Raw genomic sequence first — 17391 nt, forward strand, 5'->3', positions numbered from 1 at the left:
TTAGGACAGCCAATAGCTACTTTCCTTACAGAGGAGTTGGCAACACTGTGTGGCGGGATATTCATAAACTTGTTAGCCTCTTCAAAGAGTGGCGAGTTTATTTCTCACAATTATTAGGAATATTGGGAAACAGAAGGTTAATATAATGGAGTGTTTGAATGTTTCAAGAATCCTGCCAAATTCCCCACGAAAAGCAAGAGGACAGATCCAGGTACGTTCTCAAACTTTTTTGATACAAATGCTTGCTAGTTAACCTCTTTCGAAGATGCCCAGTTACCCTAAACCTTTTTTATATAATCATCTTATAACTTAATCATATGCAATGATTTCTAAGTCGATCGTACACAACTAATTTGTCTGTCCTTTGTTTGCAGATCATCTTTGGCCCAATGTTCTCAGGCAAAAGGTACGTGTCAGTTGGCTAATTCTGCATAAACAGCTGTTTTATTTGTTAAGCGCTACGATTTTGTTTACCAACACAGTCAGTGAACCACCATCAACTTGATGGCTCAACAATAACAGCTCGTTAAAAATGCAGCCCGCCAAATGTAACTGCATTAGTACGCCTTGTACTGTACTGTACTCCACTAGCTAGTGCTTGAGACGCCGACTGTAACAAGCTACTGTAGTGTGTACTTTGCACTTAGAATTACGAATTATAACATATTAGTAATTTAATAGGATCTCTTTGACTTTGCATTTATCCCATAAACTGTAACATATACTCCACGTCACAGTGTTTTAGATGGCGGGTCATAGCTGTATTATATGTGGTCCAAGATGGTGTCACTTTCAGCGGGTGTATTTGAACGTACAGTACCAGTCAAAAGGTTGGACACACCTACTCGTTCCAGGGTTTGTCTACATTGTAGAATAATAGTGAAGACATCAAAACTATGAAATAACACATATAGAATCATGTAGTAGCCAAAAAAGTGTTAAACAAATCAAAATAGATTTTAGATTCTTCAAAGTAGCCACCCTTTGCCTTGATGACAGCTTTGCACACTCTTGGCATTCTCTCAACCAGCTTCCTGAGGCAGTCACCTGGAATGCATTTCAATTAACAGGTGTGCCTTGTTAATTTGTGGAATTTTTTTCTTAATGCGTTTGAGCCAATTAGTTGTGTTGTGACAAGGTAGGGGTGGTATACAGAAGATAGCCCTATTTGGTAAAAGACCAAGTCCATATTATGGGAAGAACAGTTCAAAAAATGTAAGAGAAACAACAGTCCATCATCACTTTAAGACATGAAGGTCAGTCAATACGGAACATTTTCAAGAACTTTTAACGTTTCTTCAAGTGCAGTCGCAAAAACCATCAGTGCTATGATGAAACTGGCTCTCATGAGGACCGCCACAGGAAAGGAAGACCCAGAGTTACCTCTGCTGCAGAGGATAAGTTCATTAGAGTTACCAGCCTCAGAAATTGCAGCCCAAATAAATGCTTCACAGAGTTCAAGTAACATACACATCTCAACATCAACTGTTCAGAGGAGACTGCATGAATCAGGCCTTCGTGGTTGAATTGCTGCAAAGAAACCACTACTAAAGGACACCAATAAGAAGAGACTTGCTTGGGCCAAGAAACACGAGCAATGTACATTAGCCTGGTAGAAATCTGTCCTTTGGTCTGATGAGTCCAGATTTGAGATTTTTGGTTCCAACCGCCGTGTCTTTGTGAGACGCAGAGTAGGTGAACGGATGATCTCCACATGTGTGGTTCCTACCGTGAAGCATGGAGGAGGAGGTGTGGGGGTGCTTTGGTGGTGACACTGTAGGTGATTTATTTAGAATTCAAGGAACACTTAACCAGCATGGCTACCACAGCATTCTGCAGCGATACGCCATCCCATCTGGTTTGCGCTTAGTGGGACTATCATTTGTTTTTCAACAGGACAATGACCCAACACACCTCCAGGCTGTGTAAGGGCTATTTGACCAAGAAGGAGAGTGATTGAGTGCTGCAAGGAGAGTGATAGCCTCCACAATCACCCGACATCAACCCAGTTGAGATGGTTTGGGATGAGTTGGACTGCAGAGTGAAGGAAAAGCAGCCAACAAGTGCTCAGCATATTTGGGAACTCCTTCAAGACTGTTGTAAAAGCATTCCTCATGAAGCTGGTTGAGAGAATGCCAAGAGTGTGAAAAGCTGTCATCAAGGCAAAAGGTGGCTACTTTGAAGAATCAAAAAATATAAAATATATTTTGATTTGTTTAACACTTGTTTGGTAACTACATGATTCCATATGTGTTATTTCATAGTTTTGATGTCTTCACTATTATTCTACAATGTAGAAAATAGTTTTAAAAATAAAGACAAACCCTTGAATGAGTAGGTGTGTCCAAACCTTTGACTGGTACTGTATATCCTGATAAACCAGGTAGATTATGATCAATACTCGAGGATTTTAATACTTTATTTTTTTTGTAAACTGACCCTTACCTAATATGAAGTAACAGAAGGTGATTGGAAAACATGGTGATCACATGACTACATGGGCAGAATAAACCAAAAAAGGCTAAGCATGGCTGTACAGATGCTAATCACCTCCGATGCTAGCAGCGAGACAGGAGCATGCAGCCCACGTGAAGACTTTCCAGAACTCATGTCAAAAGACTCCTAACATGCTTACCACACCGCTCCTGTCACGTGCTCGAGCGTTGCAAAATAAATGTACACATGTTATTCAATCATTGCACCCACACTGCTCGCGCATATCAATGAGCGTCTGCGTCATTGGTTTTTAGGAGCATATATGGGCGGCAGGTAGCTTAGTGGTTAAGAGCGTTGTGCCAGTAACCGAAAGGTCGCTGGTTCTAATCCCTGAGCCAACTAGGTGAAAAATCTGTCGGTGTGCCCTTGAGCAAGGCACTTAACCCTAATTGCTCCTGTAAGTCGCTCTGGATAAGAGCGTCTGCTAAATGACAAAAAATAAAATAATAAAATATCCATGTGGGTGATTGAAAGATGAACTGAGGTCCACACTCCAGACCAGTTGGTGGTGGTAATGCACCTTAAAGTTGGTTGCCAACCGCCATATAAAGTCGGAGTCGGAAGAAGAAGAAGCCTGAATGAGGAGAGATTCATAGAAACAAACTGGGTTTCCCTTTTTATCTGTGGATTAATTGTAGTAGAGGACCTTGTGCATTTCAGGTAAAATAATAACCAAATGTTTTATATCCAGGACAAATTGGCTAGCAACAGCTAGTCTCTAATCTAGGATGGTCATCTGAATCAGGGTTAGTTTGGCAGCTGGGGTGAAAGAGGAGCGATTACGATAGAGGAAACCAAGTCTAGATTTAACCTTAGCCTGCAGCTTTGATATGTGCTGAGAGAAGGACAGTGTACCATCCAGCCATACTCCCAAGTACTTGTATGAGGTGACTACCTCAAGCTCTAAACCCTCAGAGGTAGGAATGACACTGGTGGGGAGAAAGGCATTATTTTTACCAAACCACATGACCTTTGTTTTGGAGGTGTTCAGAACAAGGTTAAGGGCAGAGAAAGCTTGTTGGACACTAGGAAAGCTTTGTTGTAGAGCGTTTAACACAATCCGGGGAGGGGCCAGCTGAGTATAAGACTGTATCATCTGCATATAAATGGATGAGAGCTTCCTACTGCCTGAGCTATGTTGTTGATGTAAATTGAGAAGAGCGTGGGGCCTAGGATCGAGCCTTGGGGTACTCCCTTGGTGACAGGCAGTGGCTGAGACAGCAGATGTTCTGACTTTATACACCGCACTCTTTGAGAGAGGTAGTTAGCAAATCAGGTCAAAGACCCCTCAGACACCAATACTCGTTAGCCGGCCCACAAGAATGGAATGGTCTACCGTATCAAAAGCTTTGGCCAAGTCAATAAAAATAGCAGCACAACATTGCTTAGGATCAAGGGCAATGGTGACATAATTTAGGACCTTGAAGGTTGCAGTGACATATCCATAACCTGAGCGGAAACCAGATTGCATACCAGAGAGAACACTATAGACATCAAGAAAGTCAGTCAGTTGATTATTGACAAGTTTTTCCAACACTTTTGATAAACAGGGCAAAATAGTTGGCCTATAACAGTTAGGATCAGCTTGATCTCCCCCTTTAGATAAAGGACACACCGTGGCCGCCTTCCAAGCAATGGTAACCTCCCCAGAGAGGAGAGATAGGTTAAAAGGTCAGAGACAGGCGATGATGAGGGGCTGCAACCTTACAGAAGAAAGGAGCTAAACCATCTGATCCAGATGTTTTTTTGGGGTCGAGTTTAAGGGGCTCCTTTAGCACCTCAGACTCAGTGACCTGCAGGGAGAAACTTTGTAGCGGGGCAGGGGAAAAGAGGGAGGAGCATCGGGGCTAGTCGCATTAGAAGGGCCCTGTGTAGCTCAGTTGGTAGAGCATGGCGCTTGCAACGCCAGGGTTGTGGGTTCGTCTCCCACGGCGGGCCAGTATGAAAATGTATGCACTAACTGTAAGTCACTCTGGATAAGAGCGTCTGCTAAATGACTAAAATGTAAATGTGAAATGAGATGAGGAAGTGTTGGACGGGCAAGGACGCATGGCTGAGTCGAATAGGAATGCTGACTTAATGAAGTGGTGATTTAAAGAGCTCAGCCATGTGCTCCTTGTCAGTAACAACCACATCGTCAACATTAAGGGACATGGGCATCTGTGAGGAGGAGGGTTTATTCTCCAGGTCTTTAACTGTTTTCCAGAACTTCTTTGGGTGAGACACACAGAGCGAGAACTGCTCCTTAAAGTAACTCACTTTAGCCTTCCGGATAACCTAAGTGCACTTATTTTTCATTTGCCTGAACGAGAGCCAGTCAGCCTGAGTATGCGCGTGCCGAGCCTTTCGCCAAATGGAATTCTTGAGGTGGAGTAACTCTGCCAGATCACGGTCGAAAAAGGGGCTGAACCTGTTTTTAATTCTAATTTTCTTTATGGTGGTGTGTTTTGTTAACAATACCACCGAAAATGTGCTTGCTCATTAAAGATTTTTTTAGCAAGCGTCTATGACAAGTCAGGACAGGCCGTTTCACTGAGCAGCCATTACGAACACAGGCTGTAAAACAGTGATCGCGAAGGTCATTGCAGAAAACACCAGACTGATACATATCAGGATTATTTGTGAGGCTAACATCAAGGAGAGTAGCCTTTTCTGGGTGTTTGGAGTCATACCTTGTGGGATTGGTAATAATCTGAGCAAGATTTAGGGAGTTGTCATGGAAATTCTAACCAAAAGCAAGAGAGACCTGAATAATCTACAAACAACTTTTTATTATAAGATTAGCAAATCTGGAGCAGTTAACAATCACTCAATAGTGCAGAGTTAAAAGCCCAACGAACAAAGTTGGGTCTCAGCTGTTATAAACATCTATTGCACAGTTAGCAGATGTGTGGAAACAATGGGTGGGTACATAGTGCAAAGAAACGATAATCACTAGTTTCGTAACTATCTGCTGACACCGGGTATGGTCTGAATGATTAGATCATGATGCTGCTAATCATGCTATTCTCTGTTCTCCTCAGCATGTTTCCACACAATTGGGATCCTGTAGATACTGAGGAACAGGATGTGTCACATACTGTGGTTTCACCCAGTCTTATGACTAGAACAGACAAGGACAGTCTGCATCAGTAGAGAAACACAAAGAGACAGTTCTCTTAAGGTTAATACAGAATAAACAGAGCCTAGTTTGTCATTTTCCACCACAGGAGTCCCATTGCTTTAGTACTTGGTCAGGTGGTTTAAGCATGTCCCAGTTTAGGTCACCTAGCAGGACAAATTCCGACTTAGTGTAAGGGGCCAGGAGAGAGCGTAGGGCAGGTAGGGTACAGGCCGATGCTGATGGTGGACGATAACACCCAGCAACAGTCAACAAAGAGCTATTTGAAAGTTGAATGCTTAACCAGCTAATCAAATTGTTTGGGGACAGACTTGGTGGAGACAACCGAGCACTGAAGGTGTTCCTTGGAAAAGATTGCCACTCCACCACCTTTGGAAGATCTGTCTTGCCATAAAGGTTATAACCAGAAAGGTTAACATCAGTGTTCAAAACACTCTTTCTTAACCATGTCTCAGTAATGACCAACACATCTGGATTGGAGCTGTGAACCCACACTTTCAATTGATCAATTTGAGGTAATAAGCTTCTAGTGTTAACATGCAGAAAACCCAGGCCTTTACGAGAGCAGAAGTCAGAATTGGGGCTAGCAACAGTAGATGGGCCAGGGTGTACATGCACATTTCCAGATACAATCAGGGCACGGCAGAGGACAGTGTTGATTTTTTTTAAATGACATTTGAATGTGCATCAGATAGCAACAAGATCATATTGCACAGCAATTTCATTAGGTACCATGAATACAAAGCCAGCGAGAGGTGGTTAGAATAGGATGGGAGGCCAAGAGCACCCACTTGGGAGAAGCTTTTTTCGGGAGGCCGATTCCTTGTAGAAAATCCCAGCTAGCTAGCAAGTCTCTGTCCACCGTTAGCTCTTCAGTTTCGGCGAATGGTGCTTTACGACGTTGACTGTGCAGCAGCTCCTCAACCAAGTGTTAACCAACAGCGAAAAAATACTGACCATGGAAGCTGTACAGAAACTCCCAAAAGGTGAATCGCCAGCTGCTACAGAATATCATCGAAGTCCAGCGCCACAGCTGGAGATGGAACCTGAAACTGCATGGGGTGCGAGAAGAGGACGGGGAGAACATGCGGAGCGTTACCATTGACATCCTCGGGAAAAGTAGCACCCAGGATTCGAGACTAACTCCCGGATGTCATCGACGTGGTGCACCGCCTGGGAAAGCGGCGGGATGACGGATCTCCGCGGACAACCATCATGCGGTTCACAATGACAATCTACAGAGATGTCGTATGGAAAGAAGTCAAGGAGTTGAGGTTTCTTGTGGAGAATAAACTACGCATCAAAGAGGCTCTCACTCCAGAAAAACCTTGGCCAATGGTAAAAAAAAGGCTAGGGAAGAGAGCATATTTCAGCGGCACTTTGCGTTTATCGATGGAAAGCTCGATTGCCAGGTCGTCAAGTGAATGCTGCCAAACATGCCCTCGTAAAACTGACTATCCTACCGATCCTTGACTTCGGCGATGTCATTTATAAAATAGCCTCCAACACTCTACTCAGCAAATTGGATGTAGTCTATCACAGTGCCATCCGTTTTGTCTCCAAAGCCCCATACACTACCCACCACTGTGACCTGTACGCTCTTGTTGGCTGGTCCTCACTACATGTTCGTCAGTCAAACCCACTGGCTCCAGGCCATCTATAAATCACTGCTAGGCAAATCCCCGCCTTATCTTAGCTCATTGGTCACCATAGCAGCACCCACCCGTAGTCTGCGCTCCAGCAGGTATATCTCACTGGTCATTCCCAAAGCCAACACCTCCTTTGGCCGCCATTCCTTCCAGTTCTCTGCTGCCAATGACTGGAACGAATTGCAAAAATCTCTGAAGCTGGAGACTCTTATCTCCCTCAATAACTTTAAGCATCAGTTGTCAGAGCACCTTACCGATCACTGCACCTGTACACAGCCCATCTGAAATTAGCCCACCCAACTACCTCATCCCTATATTGTTATTTAATTTGCTCTTTTGCAGTCCAGTATCTCTATTTGCACATAATCTCTTGCACATCTAGCATTCCAGTGTTAATACTATTGTAATTATTCTGCACTATAGCCTATTTATTGCCTTACCTCCATAACTTGCTACATTTGCACACACTGTATATATATTTTCTGTTGTATCTCTGACTTTATGTTTTTTTTACCCCATATGTAACTCTGTGTTGTTTTTGTTGCACTACTTTGCTTTGTCTTGGCCAGGTCGCAGTTGTAAATGAGAACCTGTTCTCAACTGGCTTACCTGGTTAAATAAAGGTGAAATAAAAAAAATAAAAAAAATGTCATGAGCGTACTGAATGTTTTGAAAACACTGTGCTCCGGTATATAGTTAGCTACATTAACTTGAAATCGATGTCGTCCTATTCTGTCTAAGTCAAATGATAACGTTAAGAATTAGCTAAATTACTCTTGAGTAATAAGTCGATTGTCATTTTTACATTCACCCCGTTATATCACCAGGAATGTGAATACGGGTTCATCATATTGATCACAACTACCTCAGTTTAGGGTAGTCCAGTTATTTCTCTAAGCTCAGGTTTCCTTACTAGTTATCTAGCTTACTAGTTCAACTAGTTAATCAGTTATTCATATCACTACACTGTATTTGTCTTTATTTTATTTTTGTTATGCAACGTTTTGAATTCAATGCACTAAATATTGTATCTCTAAATGCCAGGGGTTTACGAAACATAACTAAAAGAAAAGCACAGTTTTTTTATTTTGTTAACACTATTGCAGATTTCATTCTACTCCAGGAGACTCTACTGCGATTCAGATTCTAGCTTTTGAAAATCCCAATGGGGAAATACTGTTTATTATAGTCACGGGTCTAACCACTCAGCTGGTACTACAGTGAGGGGGAAAAAAGTATTTGATCCCCTGCTGATTTTGTACGTTTGCCCACTGACAAAGAAATTATCAGTCTATAATTTTTAAAATGGTAGGTTTATTTGAACAGTGAGAGACAGAATAACAAAACAAAAAATTCAGAAAAACGCATTTCAAAAATGTTATAAATTGATTTGCATTTTAAATGAGGGAAATAAGTATTTGACCCCCTCTCAATCAGAAAGATTTCTGGCTCCCAGGTGTCTTTTACAGGTAACGAGCTGAGATTAGGAGCACAATCTTAAAGGGAGTGCTCCTAATCTCAGTTTGTTACCTGTATAAAAGACACCTGTCCACAGAAGCAATCAATCAGATTCCAAACTCTCCACCATGGCCAAGACCAAAGAGCTCTCCAAGGATGTCAGGGACAAGATTGTAGACCTACACAAGGCTGGAATGGGCTACAAGACCATCACCAAGCAGCTTGGTGAGAAGGTGACAACAGTTGGTGCGATTATTCGCAAATGGTAGAAACACAAAAGAACTGTCAATCTCCCTCAGCCTGGGGCTCCATGCAAGATCTCACCTCGTGGAGTTGCAATGTGTATGGGTAAAAATCTTACAACTCAACTAAGACTTTATTTTTGGATCTTGCTGATAAGCTTACTGAGCTGCAAAACAAGTATACAAATGCATGGCATATAATAGCTGGATACTTTAATGAAACACCTGATAACTCTTTAGATTTCCCCCTAGAATAGCTCAAAGATCTCAGAATAGTGACATCACCTATTTCTGCAGTAAACTGACAGTGATCGATACATGGCGCTTCTTTAATACAAACTTAAAGGAATACACCTGGTGTAATAGGTGAATGATGGTCAGATCCAGAATTAATCTGTTTCTCATTTCTCCCCCGCTTTCACAGTATGTGTCATTATATAATAGTTATGCACGCTCAAGTTCTTTATTTTTTTTTGTCTTGTTTGTTTCACACAACAACAACAAAAAATTGCATCTTCAAATTGGTAGGTATGTTGTGTAAATCAAATGATACAAACCCCCCAAAAATCCATTTTAATTCCAGGTTGTAAGGCAACAAAATAGGAAAAATGCCAAGGGGGGTGAATACTTTTGCAAGCCACTGTAATATGTTATTATTCAAATGAAAACAAAACTACTGAATTAGTCGTTAATTTCTTCATTCTCTCTGGTACATTTTATATACACAAAAACAAATATTTGTAATCTGTCCCCAAATGCAATATATTTTTCTTGAAATCCAATATTTAATACAATCTCTAGAATTTGTCAATAACAAACAAAATAAATATTCTTCCAACTCCATCATGGGTTTGTCCAACTGTGACCTCTGACCTTATTCTATTTATTTTGGGTACCTTCACTTTTGAAAGTCAATTCTTTTGTAGTGATTTTTTTCTTTTTTAATATAATGTTATTTTATGTTTCTTCAGAGAAAATATACGTGTAGTGATGTCCTATGTTTTTTTATTTTTATTATTGTATTGTAATTTGAAATGTATTTATTTTTAAAGAAAGCTATATTACATGTATTACTGGTTTCTTGTGATACATTTTTTCTATAATTCTGACTGAAATCCATATTTTATTATTAACAGCACTGAGTTGATGAGGCGAGTGCGTCGTTTCCAGATCGCTCAGTACAACTGTTTGGTGGTCAAATATGCCAAAGATACACGATACTCCGAGAAGGGCATGGCCACACATGACAAGTAAGAACACTCTCTGGTTTATGTGAAATATATTATTTCCTGATTTTATAGATAACATTACATTTACCCCACATGAACTAATACCCTGTTTCACCTGATTCTCATTGTTGCCACACAGGACAGGGGAACAGTTGTTTTTTCCCCCAGTGTTTATTAGTGTAAACAGAGATTTATCTTTAGAACTACATACTGTATATCAGGGATGGGCAGCTCGGATCAATTTCCCCCCAATAAATATTAATAATATATTATTTATTTTTGGGGAACTCAGTCGGGGTCTCGACTTACCTTTGCGAGTTAGAATAGTAGAATACACAAGGTGCAATTTCGAAATTTGATTGTGCATCAGCAGTTTTTCTCTTGTTATGTCAGTCACCATGGTCGAATTACCGGCCGGGGCCCGATTTTTGATTTTGTTAGTCAGTCTGCAAACTGCAAACATTTCTACGCACCCTATTGCAAAATGTGTAGAATTGCATGACATTTGCTGTAAAACAGAATTGCAGCACCACTAATGTATTTAATAGGATACTATGCATGATTGTAATTTATAAAGGATGTACATTATGTTAATGTAGTCATGGATGGTCTCTTTTAATATACATTTTAATATATATTCTAGAAGCACAATGGAAGCAGTACCAGCCAACTGCCTGAGCGACATGCGTTCTCTAGCTCAGCAGGCTTGCGTCATCGGAATCGACGAAGGACAGTTTGTAAGTATAGTACATTACGGTCTGTTAACCATCTCACTGTGTCCAACAGAGTGATCCTCTTTGTTCCTATACATGACCTGTATGTCCTCTACAGCTGAATAACATGCCATTGATATCCATCTGTTATATTCTCTGTTTAGCACATGGCATCATCAGCACCATATTCCCTACAGTGTTATGACCTAGGACAGCCTTTTTCAAACCTCTCCCCCCCAAAGACGTTCCATGTATTTAAACTATTCCACAGCTAGCACATCTGATTTAAACTTGTCAACTAATCATCAAGCCCTTGACTAGGTCAATCAGGTGAGCTAGTTCAGGGCTACAACAGAATGGTGAAACATCTCTGAGGAGATCACTGACCTAGGCTACATTACCAACGATAACCAACAAAGTCCTAACTGTTATACAGGTATGCGTATGAATCCATGCCATATTCTTATTATTTTCATGTGTGTGTGTCAGTTCCCAGACACAGTGGAGTTCTGTGAGGAGATGGCCAACATGGGGAAGACCATCATCGTAGCGGCCCTGGACGGAACCTTCCAGAGAAAGGTAGGCATGGATGATGAGTAATATCCAACGTTTGCTGCCTGCCTCCTGGTTGTCTGTCCTCTTCATCGTGTTGTCATCGGTAACAGTTGTCTCATATAATATAATATTTTACATGTAGAGTTTGTCAGTTTAATTTGAATTAAGAGGTTGGCACTTGGCAATAAATAACTGTGTATGAATTATGTGGTGTGTGTCTGTAAAGACAATCAATTTCTCTGGCTAGTGTACTATCTGTCCTAACTCTCTCTACCCTGTCCTGTCCTGTCCTGTCTGCAGCCCTTTGGTAACATCCTGAACCTGGTTCCCCTGGCTGAGAGCGTTGTGAAGCTGAACGCTGTCTGTATGATATGTTACAAGGAGGCAGCATACACCAAGAGACTGGGGGCAGAGAAAGAGGTGAGAGGGGAGAGGGAGAAAGAGAGAGAGAGGGGATGGGAGAGAGGAGAGGGGGGATGCAATGGGAGAGGGGAGATGTAATATGATTAATATTAGAACTGAGGAGGGATTATACAGTAGAAACATCACATGCCTTTCAGGCTCAAAGGCTTTATTCCCATCAACTTTAGGGAGTCAAATGAGACTGGTGGTTTTTCATATCCTCTTACTCGTCACAACCAATCTCTATTGACATTCACTGTCCTAGTCTAGCTGCATCTCTCTCCCTTTCTGAAATCCTCTCTTGATCTCTCCATCCCTTTTTTATTTGTATTATTAGTCAACCAGTTAGGAATGAAAAGTCCCTGCAGGAATCACAATTATCACTCTGTCCCATTTCACCGATTATTACCCTGCCGATCCGTTCACATCTGGCCTAAGGAGTAAGGGTTAGTGGGTCAATTTTAGGACTGTGCCTATATTTGGACATGACCTCACTTCCTGTTTCCTGTCTCTGCCCCGTCCCCAGGTGGAGGTGATTGGTGGAGCCGATATGTACCACGCGCGTTGCAGGAAATGTTACGGTGGCCTGATGGACGTGGTGGAGAAGGAGAATAGCGCCCCCCACAGGGACGAGACGCCACCGCATGCCATGACAGGGAAACTACTTGACAACGCTACCGCACCACGGAAACTCTTCGCCACCCTGCACCTCTGATCATTCCCAGTAGAGAATATTCTTAAAGGGATATTTCACTCAGGTGACTTTTAAAGGGGTAGTTAACTTGAATTGGAACTGAGTGAGATGGTGAATTATCCCTTTAAGTTTTAGGTTTGGTATTTGACTGGAGGAGGAGATGAGTTTAAAGGGATAGTTGTTGACTCAATTTTCTAATTTCAGTAATGAACTATCCCTTTAAGTTTTGCACTTGAATGAGCATGGACAACAAATGACGCTGCATCAATCCACTGAACTGTATAGTATTTGTGTAACTGTCATTTTATAGGGCTTAATATACTTCAATGTAAATATTTCTAATACATTGGCCAAATTAGTACATATCATATTTTGTAAGACTTGGATTCACCTGCTAAAACATACAGTGGGGAAAAAAAGTATTTAGTCAGCCACCAATTGTGCAAGTTCTCCCACTTAAAAAGATGAGAGAGGCCTGTAATTTTCATCATAGGTACACGTCAACTATGACAGACAAAATGAGAAATAAAATTCCAGAAAATCACATAGTAGGATTTTTAATGAATTTATTTGCAAATTATGGTGGAAAATAAGTATTTGGTCAATAACAAAAGTTTCTCAATACTTTGTTATATACCCTTTGTTGGCAATGACACAGGTCAAACGTTTTCTGTAAGTCTTCACAAGGTTTTCACACACTGTTGCTGGTATTTTGGCTCATTCCTCCATGCAGATCTCCTCTAGAGCAGTGATGTTTTGGGGCTGTCGCTGGGCAACACGGACTTTCAACTCCCTCCAAAGATTTTCTATGGGGTTGAGATCTGGAGACTGGCTAGGCCACTCCAGGACCTTGAAATGCTTCTTACGAAGCCACTCCTTCGTTGCCCGGGCGGTGTGTTTGGGATCATTGTCATGCTGAAAGTCCCAGCCACGTTTCATCTTCAATGCCCTTGCTGATGGAAGGAGGTTTTCACTCCAAATCTCACGATACATGGCCCCATTCATTCTTTCCTTTACACGGATCAGTCGTCCTGGTCCCTTTGCAGAAAAACAGCCCCAAAGCATGATGTTTCCACCCCCATGCTTCACAGTAGGTATGGTGCAACTCAGCATTCTTTGTCCTCCAAACACGACGAGTTGAGTTTTTACCTAAAAGTTCTATTTTGGTTTCATCTGACCATATGACATTCTCCCAATCCTCTTCTGGATCATCCAAATGCACTCTAGCAAACTTCAGACGGGCCTGGACATGTACTGGCTTAAGCAGGGGGACACGTCTTGCACTGCAGGATTTGAGTCCCTGGCGGCGTAGTGTGTTACTGATGGTAGGCTTTGTTACTTTGGTCCCAGCTCTCTGCAGGTCATTCACTAGGTCCCCCCGTGTGGTTCTGGGATTTTTGCTCACCGTTCTTGTGATCATTTTGACCCCACGGGGTGAGAACTTGCGTGGAGCCCCAGATCGAGGGAGATTATCAGTGGTCTTGTATGTCTTCCATTTCCTAATAATTGCTCCCACAGTTGATTTCTTCAAACCAAGCTGCTTACCTATTGCAGATTCAGTCTTCCCAGCCTGGTGCAGGTCTACAATTTTGTTTCTGGTGTCCTTTGACAGCTCTTTGGTCTTGGTCATAGTGGAGTTTCGAGTGTGACTGTTTGAGGTTGTGGACAGGTGTCTTTTATACTGATAACAAGTTCAAACAGGTGCCATTAATACAGGTAACGAGTGGAGGACAGAGGAGCCTCTTAAAGAAGAAGTTACAGGTCTGTGAGAGCCAGAAATCTTGCTTGTTTGTAGGTGACCAAATACTTATTTTCCACCATCATTTGCAAATAAATTCATAAAAAATCCTACAATGTGATTTTCTGGAAATTTTTTCTCAATTTGTCTGTCATAGTTGACGTGTACCTATGATGAAAATTACAGGCCTCTCTCATCTTTTTAAGTGGGAGAACTTGCACAATTGGTGGCTGACTAAATACTTTTTTTCCCCACTGTACATACTGCCATGCAATGAGTCTAGTGTACACAACTTAATATTCAACTGTTACTTTTTGTAGTACTGGTCTGATTTGCCTCCTGTAATTTTTCTGTAAAACAGAAGCTAAATTATTTTTTTAAATGGTCATTTATGGTTTTTGTGTTTTAGTCATTTTCCAGATTTCACAAAATAAAGTCGAACCCATAACGTCATGGTTTCTTTTTTTTCCCAATCATCACCAGAAAAACATAAGGGGGAGGGGCTCAGTTGTGCCACTACATCATGCCAATTGGACGCTCCCTCAAAACAAGACATCTGTGGCATTGTGTTGTGACAAAACTGCACATTTTAGTGGCCTTTTATTGTCCCCAGCACAAGGTGCACCTGTGTAATGATCATGCTGTTTAATCAGCTTCTTGATATGCCACACCTGTCAGGTGGATGGATTATCTTGGCAAAGGAGAAATGCTCACTAACAGGGATGTAAACACACGGGTGCCAAATTTGAGAGAAATAAGGTTTTTGTGCATATGGAAAAATTCTGGGATCTTTTATTTCAGCTTATGAAACATGGGACCAACACTTCACATGTTGCGTTTCTTTTTGTTCATTATAGTTGGCAATCACCCTAGTAACTGAGTGAAAGAAATGGTGTTGGACTGCAATCCGATGTACTAGCCTTGACTGAAATAACCTGTTTAGGTCTTGGCAGTTGGCACGTTGTAGTACAGTACAACTAGCTGCCAATGAAGATAATTTTTATGGGAACACAAATCCCCAACCCACTTTAATGCACATTTTACCAGTACTGTATTATGGTTACATTAGACAGTCACTTCGATCTGGACTTGTAAACATGTATTTTTTAAACCAGTCAAATTATTATGATGCCCAAATATTGGAGTTTTTATTCTGCCTCACAAAGACACTCACAAATGTAATTTAGACAAAATAACAGAGATAGAATTAGAACCTTGTGACATCACATACATAGCAGTTGTTGAACGGCACTTCCTAATTATTATACAATTATGGATTCAATAGAACAAAACAAAAAACTGAACTAACAGATTTCTGGTGCTATAATTTTTTTGTATTAATGTTATTGGGAAGTGTTTGACACAATGTGCAAATAAATGTGCGAATTAACTTCATAAATGTCAAATAAAAGTGAGAAATAAACTCACTTGAATACAAATTCAAATCTACACTATTTCATTTAGATCTGTGGTGGTGATCAAATGGTAAATCAAAAACATTTAGATAAAACAATGGACAAAAAGTGAAATATACCCATCACCACTAAAACCACAGAAAACAAACCGCAATCAATTGACTTAGTCCTAATACTAATTTCAAATACAAATCAAATACTTACAGAACTCTTGGCAATCAATCATAGATACAAATACAGTAGTAGTTTAAGGTTGCTAACTGGTAAGGTTTAATTTGAACAGTAAGGCTGTATTTACACAGGCAGACCAGTTCTGAACTTTAACCAAATTATTGGCAAAAGATCTGATCTGACTGGTCAAAAGACCAATAATTGGGAAAAAGATCAGAATTGGGCTGCCTGTGTAGACGCAGCCTTACTAGGCCAAGCTGGACATCCATGGGGGTATGTTCAGGATTGCAACGTTGCACACAACACTATGCAACATCACTCATCTCCCATACACATCTGCTGACAGTTATGAACACAAGGCAACAGTTTGATAATCCTGAATATGCTTTTCGGTTTTTGCTCTAGTGTGCGTGCCATCATGGCTTTAAATTATTTCATTCAAGGTTTTATACGGGAAATATATGGATAGTTTGAGGAGGTTGATTTGGCAAATAGAGTGTAGACGCCATCCCTTTTGAGCATTTTGTAAGAACAACACTTTACGCAGGCACTAGTGGCAAAGTTTAAATAGTTGGTGTACGAGATCACTAGGCAAGAATCTGCTGTGTGTGTGAGAGAGAATGGGAGTTGCATGTTTGTGACACTCAGTGGAGGCTGTTGAGGGGAGGACGGCTCATATTAAATGTCTGGAATGGAATGGTATCAAACATAAGACAACCACGTGTCTGATACCTGGGATAGGATAAAGTAATCCTTCTACCCCCCCCCAAAAAAAATTGTAAAGTGGTTATCCCACTGGCTATAGGGTGAATGCACCAATTTGTGAGTCGCTCTGGATAAGAGCGTCTGCTAAATGACGTAAATGTGCCCTTGAGCAAGGCACTTAACCCTAATTGCTCCTGTAAGTCGCTCTGGATAAGAGCGTCTGCTAAATGACTAAAATGTAAATGTAAATATGATACCATTCCATCCACTCCATTCCAGCCATTATTATGAGCCGTCCTTTCCTCAGCAGCCTCCACTGTCCTGTATACATATAAATACCAGGGGAGCGTTTCCACCCTCCCAAAATGTTTCCACTACTAGCCTAGCAAAGTAGCATCACTCATATTTAATAAATACACCGATGTGTCCCAAATGGCAACCTAATCCCTATGTAGTGCACAACTTTAGACTAGGGCTCATATAGTGTAGTGCACTATATAGGGAATAGGGTGCCATTTTGGATACAACCAATGAGGTCTTCCCTTTGGCCAAGTAGACTCCAATGATGTCTATAAACACAACTTCTCTATGTGTGTGTCTATATTTACATACATCTATATCTATGTGAATATGTACATCTATGCTTGTCTATGGTGGACTCAAGGTCACCATGGTGTCAACATTGCATACAGTAAGTCTAAGGTATGATTAATGTCTGCACTCACTAACTGTAAGTCGCTCTGGATAAGTCTGCTAAATGACTAAAATGTAAAAGTAAGGCACCGTCAACAAAGTATACCAGG

General features: G+C 41.2%; 1 protein-coding gene across 1 annotated transcript; it reads left to right on the forward strand.

The window, feature by feature from the left end:
• The first annotated feature begins 7 nt into the window (after positions 1-7).
• On the forward strand, positions 8-12960 carry tk1 (thymidine kinase 1, soluble). Its single transcript, XM_041840913.2, has 7 exons — positions 8-211; positions 375-406; positions 10103-10216; positions 10839-10932; positions 11398-11487; positions 11764-11883; positions 12392-12960. Exons 1-7 carry the CDS (start codon positions 146-148, stop codon positions 12578-12580), a joined length of 705 nt encoding a protein of 234 aa, XP_041696847.1. The 5' UTR covers positions 8-145; the 3' UTR covers positions 12581-12960.
• The last annotated feature ends 4431 nt before the right edge of the window (positions 12961-17391 follow it).

The sequence above is a fragment of the Coregonus clupeaformis genome, chromosome 20 (genome assembly GCF_020615455.1).
Source record: "Coregonus clupeaformis isolate EN_2021a chromosome 20, ASM2061545v1, whole genome shotgun sequence".
In the NCBI taxonomy this organism is placed as follows: Eukaryota; Metazoa; Chordata; class Actinopteri; order Salmoniformes; family Salmonidae; genus Coregonus; species Coregonus clupeaformis.

What these genes read in the sequence shown, in the direction of transcription:
- tk1 (XM_041840913.2), top strand. Translation starts at nt 146, where the DNA reads ATGGAGTGTTTGAATGTTTCAAGAATCCTGCCAAATTCCCCACGAAAA. An exon ending in GAATCGACGAAGGACAGTTT is followed by an intron (nt 10,933 to 11,397) that starts GTAAGTATAGTA and finishes TGTGTGTGTCAG; the next exon opens with TTCCCAGACACAGTGGAGTT. An exon ending in ACGGAACCTTCCAGAGAAAG is followed by an intron (nt 11,488 to 11,763) that starts GTAGGCATGGAT and finishes TCCTGTCTGCAG; the next exon opens with CCCTTTGGTAACATCCTGAA.